We start from the raw sequence: 17,321 nt of genomic DNA, 5'->3' as shown, positions 1-17,321 counted from the left end.
CTCTAATTAAGTCAACGACACATTCACCAGCACAGGATAAACAGCACACGCACACAGCTAGGAGTATCTAGCGATCTGATGCACGGACAACTGGTGGTTCCTGGATTGGGGAGTTTGTGTGTGTGTGAGAGAGAGAGAATGAGTGTTTGTGTGACTGTATTTCAATGATTAAGTCCCAATCAGGAGGTTGTTATGACAACACATGCATTTTTAAGCTGTTAATCCAGGATTATTCTCCCCTCCGCTCATCTCATTACCGTCGATTATTAAATAAATTTAAAAAAAAAGAAAGAAAGAAAAAAACACACATACAAATGCACACAGACACACACCCTAATTATGGACTGGTTTCTCTGGAGATTGGAGACCTTTGCACTGTGTGTTCAAAGACATTTTTGCACACAGGTAAAAACAACTTACTGCATCTCAGACATTACCTATATACACAATGAAGCGATCACACTTCATAGATAAAAAGGCATGGCCATATATTAATAGAAGTATGATTATTACTGTATTTTTGGCACACTCAGAGACCAATTCTGGCCTTTCAGAGAGGAATTTCCAGCCAGAGCTGGAAAGAAAGCAAGCAAACAGTGAGTGTCCTTTACCGGTGATTGAATGTGTGTCCTTGTGTAGTATCTGCACACCCCTCTCTCAGCGAGAGAAAGTATTCCTGCGGTGCTGAAGCTGATGCACAGGTGAGAGAATGGCCAAGGATTTTGAGATCACCTAAGGCTTTGTGCCGACTATGGCCCACTCACACTAGGTCAGCTCAGAATAACCAGAAAGGGCTGACCGCCAGTGCTCACTCGCCCCTGGAGTCATTAATCACACCACACCACAAATGAGCCGCATGGACGGACACACACACACGCACAGAAAAAAAACACACACACAGTGGAGCTTGTTTTAATTATAAAAGGCAAATGCTAGATGACAGCATCGCTCCAGGTAGTCATTCCTCAAGGCCTGCACTGGTACATTACCATGTACCAAACATCACAGACATTGAATATTTCTGAGCAAAGCCCAGTCCACAAATAACAACACATCAGATCACATTAAGCTACGATAATCTGCTGCATATACAAATACACACACAGCATTATATCTGTAACTTTTCTCCTGAGCTGTATTTTATGCTCCTTAAACACTAACGCGCACTATCAACTCACACTATCTGAACCCCCGCATTCCCAAACAGACCTCTCAGCTTGCAGTCGGGTCACTATCGGGATCGGGATCTCAGATAACGTTCCCATTTACCGGTTATGAAATTCTTCAAAGGGGCCGTGCAGCAGCGAAAGCCTGTGGTGTGTCATGTTTAACAGGCATGGTGCATGGAGAAATACTCCGTGGAGGTTGTGCGTTGGTGAATGTCTGTCGCATGGAGCAGTCCCTCCTGCTAAAGGCATCTAGGGAGAAAAACTCGACACGCACCAAAAATATATCAAAGCGCAAAAGTCACAGCTCATACACCTACATAGAGACACGCATTCTCTATGCTAAAAAAATCTAATCAAACAGATGCTTAAAACTGAGGCAGCTAAGAGACGCCGACTGACTGCCTGCATGTTTGAAAGGCAACAAAAGGATAATACGATGTTGCAGTGTGGAAAAACTCTATTCAAATTTTTCATACATTAGCTTTCAAACATGTCATCATCTAGTTAACTGCCATGTTGTGAATGTTTCACACTTTGGGTTTTTCTGCTGTTGATAAAACTGTTCGAGCGACATAATTATCTTGCCACACACATGCACGCACGCACACAGTCACCCACTCAGATTTCAAAGCACTCTCTTCACCTTGCTGCACTCGGCTCTAAAGAAAGTGAAAAGCTTCTGTCCGTTATTGAGGTACGACAAAACATAACCCTGCCTGAGCATTTAAAAGCTAGTTTCTCCTTTCTGAAAGGGCTCAAGTCACTTTCAACAGTCAAGCTCAGAGAATCGCTTTCTGCATCAGGTAGTCAAATTCTCTTTTATGTCTTGTTGAATTAAATGAGCTCTAAAGCAGGAGAATGAAATGAAATGCACATAAACTTAACATAACAGAGCTGCATGTAAAGTTGGCATTTCGAGTAACTCTTACATGAGATGGCTCACTCTGCACTCTCAGAGGGGAACGCTCCTGCTGTCGTACTGAGGAAGAGCTGAAGTAATTAACATGCTCCCTTTGTGTTGTTGTTTGTATGTGTCGGGTATGTTTGCTTGTAGAAACCGAGCGTGGGTGCGCATAAGAGGTAAAAAAGCCTTCAAAGGTGCTCAGCTTCTGCTGCTGCTGAGATGTAAAGCTTTAAAACTCATTTCTTAATAAACTTCTGTCAAGGAGATTAAGGGAAGCATTACTCAAGTACGGACTTATTTCAGTGAAAGCATTAAACAACTGGCTGAAAGAGATTGAGGAGACTGCTGCTTTTAATGCCGCTCTTTTGTGCATATCAGTGGATTTCAGATTTAATCGTTGATAAGCAGGTGGAAGAGGAAAACCATTTAAAAAAAGGCACCTTTGAGATCTCATGAACTACAGAGAGACATGATGGGAGAAAAGTGAAATCACAAAATACAAGCAGGGAGGTGCGGTCAGTGTTCCATGGGTGCTTCTGCATCCTCCTCTTCATCATCATCACTACAGGGTTCAAAATCTTCATCCAAGGCTGGATCTGCATCCTCTCCCTCCACCTCTCCCCCCAGCTCGCCCAGAAGCTGCTCCACGTGCTCCAACATCGGCTGGTCGTCACATCGAAGCTTATTGTACAGCTGGCAGAGCGAAAAAGACAAAAAACAAAGAATGATGCAAGCGTATAATAGAGTCGTGGGTACACTGGAAACCATGAAAATGTTGACTAGAACGTAGGTTATAAAGCAGAGATCCAAACAGAAAGTGCAAAATTATACTGTAGAGGCAACTGAAGTAATGATATGGTGAGTGAAAGGCTCTCAGCAGAAGCTTGGTCACTACCACATTCATAAGCAGGAGATTTGAGTTGAGGGAAGTAAGCAGCCCTCAGGTTTTAAGTCTCTAAGTGCCGGTTAGGACATTTGAAATATCCAAAATCATCTGCATTCTGTCAGCACAGCAGCCCACAAAACGCTGGTAAACAGTTTTTGTCTTTATTTTGGCAAATCAGCACATTTGATGCACAATCCAGCCGAGGAGGCAGAAAGACCATTTATCTTCCTCTTTCAACATGCATGCACACACAGACACGGAGAAATGTATCCTGAATCGAAGCGCATATGGTTGTGTTATAATCAGAGTTACCCCAGTGAAACACGCTGTGAGAAAGCAAGATAGAAAACTCCCGTTCTCTAAGCAGCTAGTAGATTTATCTCTGGTAAAATACTCTGCTTGTGTGTAATTGCTGAACTAATAATGGAGCTGGGTGATAAAACTACTCGGGCTACCAATAAGGACAGCGAGCACAAGACTACGCTTCTGTGTGCAAATACATTACATAAACACGGGAGAGAGGATGCAGCGATTCATATTTTTGCTGCTCTTTCCAGAAACAAAACTAGAGAGGGGGGAAAAGGCAGTTGGTGGATTTATATAATCTAAGAATATAACTCTATTTCGTCTACCAAATGCAGTTAAAACCAAGCACACAGTGTTTTATGCTCACGGACAATCAGCAGCTGAGTGCCATCATTCTTACTAAAAGTGTAACAAGGCCAGGAGAGTGAAGAAGAGTGTGTGTGACTGCTTTGCCCCAGGACCAGTCTCTAAGCAACAGCAGGTCCTGACAGGAGACATGCAGTCCCATGGGAACTCATTTGGAGCGTTAGAATGTGCAGAGTGTGTGTGTGTGTGTGTGTGTGTGTGTGTGTGTGTGTGTGTGTGTGTGTGTGTGTACTTAAGTGGATGCTGTCTCTGCAGGTTGGAGCTCCAAGGAGGTGGAGTGTGACCTAGGTCCAGGCACAGGGTCTGATGCAGAGGGGATTTGACCCTCTCAGACTCTTTAGAGCACCACACACACACACACACACACACACACACACACACACACACACACACACACACACACACACATTCTGCCAGTGTCACTCTGAAATGCCTAGAGATGTTTTTCTACACCAAACAAAGTTGGGTTGGGTTTATACTAGATTTGCCTCAATACCCAGAATAATTGCACACTGCAGCCTTGGGTAATAAGTAGCGGGCAGTGGATGTCTTTCAAAAAGGAAATAATCTAGCAGATACAGTGAACATCTGCAAAGGTGCTCTATGTTCTACCATACTGAGCGTTACTTGGAAATTGTATTTATATGTAGATATACGTACTACAAATCAATAGCACATTGTGTCTGCTGGACAGGGTGCGATTATTCAACGTGATACTTTCAGCTAGCTAAACAAACCAGAGCTATTCTTTACACATTCCGCAATGAGTGCTGCTGAGATCAGCACTGCCGTCGCAAAAAAACAAGCATTTCTCATTTACAACAGCCTATGTTTTTTCTTCTCCCTTTCACGGCTCAGAGAGCTGCCTGAAGAGGGAGGGAGAATGCGGCTGATCGTATAACTTTTTCATGGTCCACTTTGCTCTACTTTCAAGCCCTAAGTCACTGCCCAAAGCACGCTTGAATAGGGACATAACGACTCAGACACACTCACATACATGCAGCATATTATACACCTGCACATACAGAGGTGTACCGACAGCGATGCGCGCTTGCTATTCCTTTTTTAAGCTGTTGTTCAGAGGTTGGTAATGTTGATCTGTCTGTCAGATGTGAATACAGCTCCATCTGATGTTTGTGGGTCCAAATATCTCAGCAATTATTAGATTATTTGCCATTACATTTAGTGCATGCATTCAAGAGGGTAATGACCAAAGACTTGGCTGTGCCCCATATTCAAAGATATATCTCAGTATCTATATAAAGGATACGTACCAAATTTTGTTCTACCAGGGTGATCATCAAAACAAAATGTAACTTCTGCCAACATATATTGGTTTATAGCAGCATACCTGCAAAAGTAATGATACTCTTCAGCCTGTTAGCATCTTTACCAACACTGACAAGTGCCTTAAGTATTTATTTTAAACTGGTTGTTTTCCATCAACTGGTCGTCACAGCAGTTCATCTGCCTCACCCCATCCCTAGCATCCTCTTCTGTCAAACCAACTCTCTACATGTCCCCTCTCACTTCATCCATAAACTTTCTCTGAGGTCTTTCTCTTTCCCTCCTGCCTGGAAGCTCCATATTTAACATCCTTTGTCCAATATATCCACTACCCCTCCCCTGCACATGTCCAAACCATCTTGCCTCGCTTACTTTGTCTTCAAACTGCTCCGCCTGAGCTGTCCCTATGATGTACTCATCTCTAATCCTGTCCCTTCTTGTCACTCCAAACTAAAATCTTGGCATCTTTAAGCTTAAACCAGTGTTATGACTAAATAGAGCCTCAAAGAGTTCAAAGTGTGGCCACATATTTTGTTATTTCATCATGGGACATTCCTGAAATGACAATTTTAATTAAAAGATGGTGAGTTGTAAATTTGATCGAATATCTTTAGAATTAACTTAAAAAAAATATCGAGTGCACATAAAATGTATTAGTATTGTATGTTATTTCTTAAGGTTCAAGAATGTTTCTGCTGTGCCTGTTGCCAGTGCATGTTCACCTGGGAACTGGAGAAAAATAAATTGAAAGTTATAATTCATCACTGAGCTCCAGGTTCTCCGACATTTAGTAACGCGATCCACTATAAATCAACATGGCAGCACTCAGTGAAGAAATTTCTGCTGAGAAGAGTTGGCAAGTTTGAGCTCATGATAACGACAGCATCAGCTCCGATCACCGGTAATAGAATTGAATGGGCCCATGAAATTTAATTCAAAACAGAATTATGTTTATTTCAAGTAAGCAACGGTGCTTTGGGAGCTGAATGAAGCCTCATTCTGTTTATGGTCATTAAATAAAACCTGCAGGGGCCTTCTGCTTGTTTTGAAATATCGAACAGTAAAGAAGAAAAAGTCAAAAATGCATTAACTCAACACTCCAATTAAGCAAAGACAAAGATGTCTGATGTGTTGTTCCTATGGTAGGAGTCAGCATAGATTAACAGGATTGTCCAGCACGAAGTGGACGAAAGTCTATTAAGCACAAACGTACCCTTCGCAGAAAATATATTTTCCTCTCATTTTTTGGTAGAAACCTTTTTTTTTAGAACTCGCACAAAAGGACAGGCTGATTACGCAGTAAAAGCCTAATCATTCCATCATTGTTCAACTTTTGCTCCACACCTGTGCTTAACTTCCACTTTCATCTCAGCCTTTATTTCATTTGGTAATACCTTCATTCTCCCAGCTTGTGTCCTGACTATTTTCCCTCAGTGCACTTTCCTTTTGCCTTCTTTCACTTACATTCTTGCCAAATGACCTTCCTGTCAAGGAGGCAGACAGGTCTTATTACGCTCATCAAGCACTTGTACTGATGCGAGCGCACACACACACACATATACTATTTTGAAGAATGATGGTAAAATCTTACTCTTCTTTTAAGTTTCTCCGTGACTACAATCAAGTTATCACCATCTTTTTCTTTGCCAAAACACAGCACTCCCAAAAACATGAGAGCTATAATTAAAGTAATTGTTTCAAAACATTTTCTACCTTTTAACTTCTCTGTATCACTGTCAGCAAAAACATCAACACACTCCGTCACCAGCAATGGTGCTTAGAGCTCATCATATCATCCACGATAACAACCCCTAATAATTTCAGACATGATGGAAAAGTGTGCAGAACAACCACATGTCAGCCTCAGATGACAATTTGCTACTTAAAAAAGAAGCTGCTTCAACAACCCCCAACATCTTTCGTGGGAACCCAGAAAACAGTTCCCATGAAGCAAACATGCTTCAAGGCAAAAATCACTGTGGATTAGAACCACACTATGAAGGACGAGGAGCTACTAGCAGCTGCAGATGCGCGACCCAAAGATAAACAACCAAGCATTGCTAGCTACTGATTAGGGCTGAACGATTATGGAAAATAATCTAATTGCGATTTTTTGCCCCAATATTGCGATTGCGATGCGATATGCGATTATTTTTTAAGGTCTTTGTCTTCTGTATTATTAAACAAAGACAAGCAATACATCATATAGTATGGCCAATACTATATTACATTAATTTTAAACTGTTCTTTCCTGGAAGACAGACCTCTGTTATGATGACATGAGGTGATGCATGAATTGATGACTGACATTTTTATTTAACTTCTTCAATCACAACAGTATATTTGAACATACACAATAGTTTATTTTTAGCTTACAAACATCTGAGCATAAAGTGCTGACAAGGAACCCTGGTGTAAACATTAAAATGAAAGTCAGTACAATGTGCAGATTGCAGAAATATACATAAACAAAATCAGTGGCTTTACCACACTCAGTTTTTCGACATCTGTGAACTACTAGACAGTCATTCAATTAAAAAATAATATTAAATAAATAAAACTAATAAATAAAAAATACACACATCTTACTGATCTCTGCAGTCAGTAACATTACACATAAAGTGCAAACATAATAGCAATTGTATAAACACACACACAAACACGCCTTTAAAATTTAAAGGCGTGAAATTGGACGGTCTAGCCTTCTGAATCAGAAGGCTAGTTCTGATTAGCGTCACCGCTGTCTCGGTGGAGTTTAATAAACTCGGCCGTCTGCTTCTTGCTATCTAAAATATAACCAGACACTGGTGTAAATTCTCGACTGTCTCATACTTCTGTTTAATAAGTTTTCTGTTTGACGTTTAGTCAGCTGTGTGAAAACCAAGGAGGAACCCACCCGGGGGATTAATAAAGTTTTATTTTATCTAATCTAATAACTTTAATCTCAGCCAAACCGATTTACTCACGAACAAACAAAACACTGAAAAAAGCCCAACAATAACATTTTTAGGTTGTCTAAGTGACTTATATATTACGTTTAACCCGAGCAGCGAAACTCCGCGGTGATCTGAAAATGATGTGCCGGGAGTTGTGCCGTTCTCGGCCGCATCAGTAACCCTCGAGCTCCCGGCTAGCTGTCGAGCTGGTGGGTAGCAGACGCCTCTGAAAACGTCGAAGCACTTTTGCAAATATGGGATATCTTGATAAACCGAGCAGATATTCGATGTTTACACAACTACTTTCTCGCCTGAAAATATTTTAAAAGTTTATTTTGTGACCCAGAAAGATTAGTATGAGTAATTTTAAAACTTAGTAGCGGCCGCCATTGTTGGAAACTGGAGTTTGGCTGGGCCGCGCTATGAATTCTGGGATATGGTAGTAATTTGGACAGCCTTCGGCGCGTCGCTGTGACGTAATCTGTCTACAAATGCGGCCTCAGGAGGATGCAGCCCATGAATTTGGACATGTCCAGAGTATAATCGCAGCCTTTGCGGTTAGAAAATTGCACTTGATCATGTCGCGATATTATCGCAAATGCGATATATCGTTCAGCCCCACTACTGATGAAGCTACATGGTAGTAAAGGAGGGCTTCAAGCAGCTGGTTAAAAAGATAAAACATTCCCAGGTATAAAATGTTTCTCAGTTGTATTGCATAGCTCCTGAACACTCACAAGGTTAAGTTACTTTAGTCATTGTTTTTCTAAAGTGCTACAATTTCCAGAAAAACCCATAAATTCAGCTACTTTTATGCTTACATTTAACTTGGATATAATGGTGTGTCACCACTAGGGATGGGTATCGTTTAGGTTTTATCCGATACCGGTGCCAAATCGGTACTTTTGAAACGGTGCCGGTGCTCAAACGGTGCTCAAACCGGTGCTTAAAGAATGGAGAACACAAAATTGGTCCAAAAACCTCTCATGTTCAGCTGTTTTTTGTAAAAATATATCAATGTTAGCCTTTTCTGCAGCTATGGGGCATATATGGTATCACTCTTGGCTGGAAGCAGTGCTTAAACAATGGAAAAAACACAAACTTTGTCCTAAACCTCTCATGTTTAACTGTTTTCCACTTTTTCTTTGGTCATTTTAGCCTTTTTAGCCAGGGTGAAGGGAGTATCTGCCATCAAACAAGAAGACAGCAGCATGTAGCTATGATGATGTTTGCTAGTTCACCTTACATGCATTAATGTAATAACGTGGTTAGCCTACTCACGCAGAGAAGAACGGCTGCTGCTGCCGTCATCATCCCTGCTACACTGGCAGGGCTAGGGGCCAGGACTCTCCTCTTCGTGTTTTTGGGGGATGTTGCATAACAGGCAACCCACCCGCAGTAGATGTGCTCGGTGTGAGGTCTCGCAGCAAGCTATCAAATACGGCGCATTTCTGGGCTTTTAAAAAAACCGCTATGCGTCGCCAGGTGTTTCATCGGATTCGAGGTGTTACCTCCTTTGACAGTATCACAGTATCAGCTTAAAGCACTTGTTGCAGGCTGCTGAGTTTGCATATTTTGCTGTGAAGTACAGCCAGACTTTTAACCGCTTCGCCTTGGGCATTTTTAATCTGTAGCTCTGCTTTAACAGAACGTACGTACGTACGTACCTGGCCCCGCCTACTATCCTCGGAAACGTAAAATGATTGGCTAGAATCTAAAGTGTATCACAGCTCAGGAAAAAAGCACCGAAATAAAGCACCGAAATGTGCGCTGCTTTTCGGTCTGGTTACTACCGTTTATGTCAGAACCGGTGCCATCATGGCACCGGACACCGGTACCCATCCCTAGTCACCACTAATGCTGCTGCTGCTGGTACCTTGACTGAACAGATTCACACTTTGAATTAGGAAGCGTGCCATCAATGACAGTAGCTCATGTGAAAAGGAAGATGAAAATTGCCCTTCATTTCTTACATACACAAATGCTGGTGTCTGCAAGCATCGATAAAACTTTGATCAGTATTTTTTGCTACATCTTTAGATAAATAACCATAAATAAATACGTTTTCTTGTAATATTGTGATATAGTTTTGAGGCTGGCCCCTAATTAGAGCTCCTTTGAATGTGAAGTGATGGCCAAAAACTCACACACACACATATGCACACGCACACGCTTACAACTTAACACCTCAGTCCCCCAGTCACAGCCTTGCAGGGAAAGGCATTAAAATTACATGACAAGCACACCTTAGACCAATCCTACCCACAATCTGTGCTCATGGGATACCGTCTCAGACACTTCAAATAGTAAAGCTTTTGACCTCTGTTTGCCCTAGCTGCCTTGCAGCTTCTTTGCACACACACACGCACACGCACACACACACACATATATAACATTGTCCTCTGTGCATACACTGCAGATCCCTCTTCAATCGCACCCTATCTGGCTGAGACTCAAATTCCATTTCACGTCCAGTTTACTATTGATTTTACCCTCGCCACTATTCACCAGCTACACGCCCCGCACCTACACACACCCAACATCCAATCTGTTCCCTCCTCACCCCCCCATTTTTTTATTTTTCTACTCCTGCTCTCCCTCCTACACTTCCTATTTGTCCTCTTGACCCATCCATTCTTGCCCATCATTCCTTTGTAGAGCCTCACAGCTGAATATAGTGCATGAGAGTGAACAAGTATCGATCAGGAAAAAAGATGAATGACAAACAATTTCTTAACAAATAATATGCATGCAAGCTGGCACACACAACTAAATTAAATGTATGCATCAACATAAGAGCACCTATGAATGCCTGAATGCTCAGTATATCATGCGCGCACACACACACAGACAAAGCCATAAAGTATGCACAGAAGTGGACCGGCGCCAAAACAAGCCATTGGGCTTTGAGGCCTCATTTCCATGTTGGAGACCATTTTAACTAGCAGACTGACTCATCGTTAATTATTAACACTCACAGTAATGCTCAGAAACAAAGCTCGGATATATTAAAAAATGTTTTTATATCCAAGCTTTGTTTGCACATCGCGGCTACACAATGCACAGATGCACACATCTGTACATTGTGTACCAAGCTGTGGAATTAAATGTACCACGAGGGGGCTGTTTTCCCTCCACATTCCATCTCACCTTTTCAAGGTCTTTGTGCATTTACCTTTCACATTATTCTGCGCCTGTTGCTTCGCTCACTCTACAAAGAAACTGCTTTGCTGTTTACTTGTCATGCTCCGATGCCTCACCCAATTCTTTACCAGTCTTTCACCTTTTTATTCCTTTGCATTCTTTTTTTTGTCCATGCAAAGAATGGCTTAGTACTTAAATGACCCTATTTCTCAGTTCCATTTTTTTTTCTGATTGTTTTATTTTTTCTCCCCAGTTATTAAATCTCACACACTGCACACACTTATTTTTATCCTGATAGGTTCTTCCATTCTCCTGCTTGGCAGCTCCAAGTCCACCTCGCTCCCATCTCAGTTGTGGACATCACCAGTGGAAGCCTGTTAGATAGGCCCATCAATACACCGCTGGCCACAGAGACAGACGTCAATATATTGTCACTAAGCTGTCCCTACTCATCTCTAGAAGAACACGGTGGGGTAGGAGAGAAGGAAAAGGGGTGTGTAGTTGGGTGAGGAGGTGAAATGGAGAGGAAAGCAAAGAGTGGAAGAAAAAAAGAAAAATCAGAGGTGGGGCCTGCCATCCGTCACTCCGTGCTGTCTGATTTACAAGCCTATTGGATTTTAGACTAACATGAATCACTGCTCCATAGAGGCATTACTCCCTGACAGAACGACAGAATGAATTAGACAGTGTGCTCGTGTGTGTGAGGGGGAATAGGAAAGAGAGTAGGGGGTATATTTACACTTCTTTGAGATTATACAAAGACATTTCCGCAGCAACAATGAAGCTTAGCTAGGATCGTCTCACATTCGCAGTACTGCATGTACCCTTTCTATGACAACCAGCTCTCAGAAGAATTAACTATTGTGACAGTGTGCTGGATATAACCATCTGTACCCACAATTACTACTCAGAAACTACGAAAGGAAACACATAACTAGAATATAAAAATACAAACTGTATATTGGTCTGCAGCTAATCATGCGTTAATTATAGATTGATCTAAAGATTGTGTTCTTGATCTATTTGGAAGAATTTTATTTTTAATTACAGAAAAAATAGGAAGAAATGTTCATCACAATTAGTCAGACCTCAGAGTGGCATCTTCATGTTCTTTGTTTTTGCCGAACCAGAAAAACATTTCGTTAACTGTAATGTAAGACAAATAATCACCATTGAGAAGTCGGGACCATAACATATTTTGTTCCATTTTTGCATGTATACGGCCAAAAGACAATGAGGCACTGGCCATGGGATTCTGATAACTAAGATGGATAAATGTGATGTACTAGAAGTTAAAAAAAAAAAGTCCTGAAAGGACATGCTTTAGTGAAGTACACACACATGTGTTACAATGGCAGTGCAGTGTCAAAGAATCATTTATTTTGAGATCACAGATAATTGACAGCTATACTGAGCTTTAGATTTAATGGCTCATATTACAACCCTGTTTGCTTTTATGTAAAATGCACATTTAAAAAAATGACTTGCATCATCAAATAGCTGAATAATTGTAGCACACAGACTTTCAACAAATGTTTAAACCTGCTGGAACACGTCTTAATTTAAGTTATGTGGTATTCCAAGCAGATTCTAAGGTGGGTTTGGAGTTCTTTACAACTCTGGTTGAATAAATGATTCAAAAGTTTAGGAACAGTGCTTGAAAAAAAAAAATGGTGGATTTCATCATCTACGCAACATAACATTAAATTATGCAGAGAATCTGAAGGAATCTTTCTAAGCAAGGGACAAGGCTAAAAATCAGTGCCGAGTTGCCTTGCTCTTCAGACCTTTAGTCAGTACTACATTAAAAACAAATGCGACCGTGTAATGAAAAACACTGCATAGACTCAGGGACACTTCCAAAAACCACTGCCAGTGAACACATGTCATCAGTGCATCATTAAAGCAGTCATCTTAACCTTTTATTAACTTTGTGTACCAAGTTTAATAAAAGGGTTTGGATAATTTCAAATGACAGCTTTCAGTTTTTATTCACTCTTTCCACTACACCCCAGCTTTTTAGCTTAGAAACATATATATGAGGTCATTATGACTGGACTACCTTCTTAGCATTAGTCAAGTATGATCTGGCAGCTTCCTTCAATGCCGTCCCCTCCTCCTTTTCCTCTTCTGTTGCTTCTCTTCCTTCCCTCTCCTGCTGCTCCTTTGCCTTTTCCAACTGGAGGTAGCACACCCAGCCAGAGAGATACCACACCTGCGAGGCAAAGCGACACAGACAGTTTATGTGTTGTGAGGTGCAAAGATTTAGAGTGACAGTCAGTTACGACAAGGGGAAAACATTTTCTGACCCTCAGAGAGAATGAAATCCAACATCCGTCTTTGACAAACGGGTTTCGCACATTTTACATGGAACCAGAAATACACAGTCTCAGACACGCACAGGCAATCAGTCACTCACATAATAATTCACCCTGACAAAATCATGACATAATGTACTCATTTACAAATGATAGCCCATAAGTGTAGCTTCCCATTAACTTCAAAATTCTCGTTTTCACAATTTTCAGTTTGTTTTCCCCCTCTCTGTAGCAAAAGATGCAATTAGTAAAATAAATACTCAACTGTAACATAATATAACATAATGAAAAAATGAATTGCCTCAGGAAAATAACATCTGGGCCTTTAAATTCATATCATGTTCACAATTTAGACTGTTGGCAGTTTTGCACTAGCCATTACATTAAATGATGGTTTTAATATGGTTTGATTCCACAAATAATTCGAGTGTTGTACCTTATTATTCCTCACAAGTATGTTTTTGTGATCCCAAACATATAGCAAAAGACTCCAAGAACTATCACACTAAAATAAGAACAAGGAGTCTCAACACTTTAGACTCTATCTGTGACTGCATGATATTTCACAAAGCAGGACGTTCTACAATCTGTTGATTTTTGTAAGCGACAATACTGAAAGGAAGAAAAGAAATCCCTAGGAATAACTATAATTGCTAGTTTAGAAGTTGTGATGATTAGGGTATCATTTACACAAACATCATAGATGTTTCTGTTTATCAAATGCTCAGAAAAGCAAGAATATACACAGATTTCCCTCAAATAAAGTAACACCGACTCCCTGCCTTTACTGTGTCGAGGCTTTTTGAGCCTAAGCATGCAATCACATCCTAAAGGTTTATTCTGAGACAGAATAAATCCTGATGTCACAGATAAACAACAGCTCTAATGCATCTAAATCATAGATAAGCTGTTCTTTAGCACAGGCTGTTATTAGGCTACCACATCCAAATACCTTCTTAGAATTAACCAGGTAATCTAGCTGCCAACTGAATGGCCCCATCTCTTTCACTTGGCTCAGTATACGATCATCACACTAGTCAAACAAACTGAGATGCATCACCTACACATTGGGAATACATGAAGAGCCACTAAATGAAGTGAACTGATAAACAAAAAACATTTGTAGTCGTGAATAAGTCACAGTCATGAGGCTTATTAAAACCCCTCCCTACCTGGGAAGTTGAGCAGGTTATCAAAAATTAGACTGTTGATGGTTCGACACCTTAGAACACACCCACACCCACACACCCACCCACACACACTTCCAAATGCATCCATCCATAAGTGTATAATAAACAAAGCACTGTACAAATTCAATAAAGACCTTTATAAGGGCGTGAATAGGAGTAGAACAATGCAACATAAATGCCATTTCATTTCTTTAAGTGTCTAAATGTTTTCACAGCATGGTATTTTTCTTGCTCATAAACTGCAAAGAGGGATTTTCTACCACTTACTACTTGCGTCTGCTTTAGAAGAAAAACATCTGTTCAGTTGTGCAATACTCATTTACTGAGTCAAGCTTTTAAATACCATACAGTTTTAAACCAATAAATATGATTGTGGATTTTTGATTTGCCCACCAGAGAATTACTAGCTCACTATCAATGTGAGAATATTCAAATATGTGCTTTAAAATATGTTTTTATCTTTTGACACAACACCAGATTAAATAAACTGCATTTTGAAGTATTACTTAATATGCTAAAACAATTATTTATCATGTATGAATCAGAGTTTTGTACCATATACACCAGACAGTTTATTAGGTACACCTTGCTATTACTATGTTACTCCACTTCACAGATTCAACAAACGTGCTGGAAACATTCTTCCAGAGATTTTTGGTCCATATCGACATGATAGGATAACACAGTTGCTCCAGATTTGTCAGCTGCACGTCCATGATGAAAATCTAATTTTCCACCACATCCCAAAGCTGGTTTACTGGATTGAGATATGGAGACTTAGGAGGCAATTGGAGCACAGCGAACTGTACGTCACTGTTCACGTCACACCACAATATCCTGGTGGAAGCAAACTGTGACATTTAAAAGATACTCATTTGGTACTAAGGGGCTGAAGTGTGCCTAGAAAATATACCCCAAAATCATTAAACCCTCACCAGCAGCCTGAACTGTTGATACCAGGCAGGATGGATCAGTGGTTTCATGTTGTTTACACCAAATTCTGACCTACGATCTAAAGGTCACAGCACAAATTGAGACTCATCAGACCGGGCAACATTTTTCCAACCTTCAGTTGTCCAATTTTGCTGCTGCAAATTCTGTTCTTAGCTGAGCAGCTGGTGTGGTCTTCTGCTACTGTAGCCCATCTGCTTCAATGAAGAGCATTCAGGGATGTTCTCTTCCATACCTCTGGATTAATAACTGGGTATTGAGTTATTATTCCCTTCCAGTCAGCTCGAAGCAGTGTGGCAATTCTCCTCTGAGTTCTGGCATGAACGAGGTATTTTCATCCAGAGAACTGCAAGTCATGTCTTGACCGTGTCTACATGTCCATTAAGCTGTGGCCACATGACTGGCTGATAAGATATTTCTGTTAATGAGCAGTTGAAAAGGTGTACCTAGCAAACTCACAGTATTAGAATCAGTTCACTAAGATTCGTCTCAGCTGAATATATATCAAAAAACCTAGAGCAATATTTTTAAAATAGATCATTTGCTCCACAGAGTTCAAAAAGGGAATGATATTTTTAACTGTAAGTTACTTTGCTGTAAGACACCAAAGTACCTAATTTTCTTTCTTTTTCACAATAACACATTTTTGCCTCTGCATAATCTCAAACACTAACTTGTGCTTCATCCTCTACCTCTAAACACTCTCACGTTCAACTCTCAGTGAACTTGGAGGTGTGAGATCGCCTCTCATCACAGGCCAAAGATCACCCACCCACTGTTCTTCAAGCATCAAGACACAAATATTAGCTTTATTCATTATTCACTGAGAGCAGAGGCAGTAGGGACCAGCGCCCCTGCCAAATCAACCATTTAGCTAACAAACACATCAAGGCATGGCACACTGAATTCAGAATTGCCACTCAGCATGCTGAGTGGGAGGCTACCCCCTGCAGCCATACTTATCAGAACAACAGCAGCATTGGAGAAATGTAGTGTTGTTGCAGGCTCAGCGGTACGACATTTTTATCACTAAAACATTTCCCTGAATGCAGAAGTTAGAATAAAATGTGTAAATTCAAGTGAGACAGTGTAATTGGGTCACTTAAATTCAAAATTTTAACTTCAGAAATAAGAAGCCTGTCTTTAAACACTCAGAACAATGCTAGGAAATTCTGTGCAGATGGTCCACTGTGAAATATTTGCGTCTGTAGTATAGTCTGCCTGAGCATCTGCACTCAGAATTAAAACATGTGAAAGTTTGCTAATTAAGAACTTCAGAGAATCCACTGTGTCCTACTCCAACCCCAGACCGAGGCACACGTAATAAAATACATTTTGTGTGTGTCAATCAAATCGCTGGGACTATTGAAATTTCAAAGTGAAGGCACATCTCAGTTTCCATATGGTGCTACTGAAGGAAGAACAAAAGCATCATGAATCAACAGAATACCTTTGAAACAAGATTTGCAAGAAAGTAGCTCACTTGTTTTTGCAGACTTAACGTTATATAAGTAAGGTTCCAACTTTGAGATATGCAAGAGAAAGAAGAAGGAGTAGAGCGCTAACCTCTTATCTGCTGCACTTAAGAGAGAAATAAGAGAAAAAGTAAGACAAAGAGGTGAAAGAAAGGGAGAGAGAGAGAATATAATGCTTTTAAATGTGTCTGTCATACATTTCTGACATCACAGATATGACTCTAACAATGTACCCATGTTGTGATCAGACGATACACTTTCTGACCACCAGAACTGGTGACAGTACCAATATTTGATTGGCTGTGGGCATGCTCAAATTGAGTGTCACAGCAGTGCGTCTCTGAAGTGAGTTTAAAAGTTCAGCCCCCTGATGACTGCTCTCAATCTGT

General features: G+C 40.6%; 1 protein-coding gene across 3 annotated transcripts in view; it reads right to left on the bottom strand.

Annotated features, from left to right (window-relative positions):
• Positions 1-896: 896 nt before the first annotated feature.
• The window catches only part of si:dkey-12j5.1 (uncharacterized), a 29,711-nt gene continuing 13,286 nt past the window's right edge, over positions 897-17,321 (bottom strand). For all 3 annotated transcript variants that reach the window (XM_004541418.3, XM_004541420.3, XM_004541419.3), the window contains exons 10-11: positions 13,061-13,213; positions 897-2,766 (exon numbers count right to left, since the gene is read on the bottom strand). In XM_004541418.3, coding sequence (XP_004541475.1) covers positions 2,590-2,766; positions 13,061-13,213 — 330 coding nt within the window. In that variant the 3' untranslated portion in view covers positions 897-2,589. The remainder of the gene's footprint in view (positions 2,767-13,060; positions 13,214-17,321) is intronic.

The sequence above is a fragment of the Maylandia zebra genome, linkage group LG11 (assembly GCF_041146795.1).
Source record: "Maylandia zebra isolate NMK-2024a linkage group LG11, Mzebra_GT3a, whole genome shotgun sequence".
In the NCBI taxonomy this organism is placed as follows: domain Eukaryota; kingdom Metazoa; phylum Chordata; class Actinopteri; order Cichliformes; family Cichlidae; genus Maylandia; species Maylandia zebra.
Note: the sequence above shows the minus strand (reverse complement) of the source record. Positions and strands in the feature narration are given on the sequence as shown.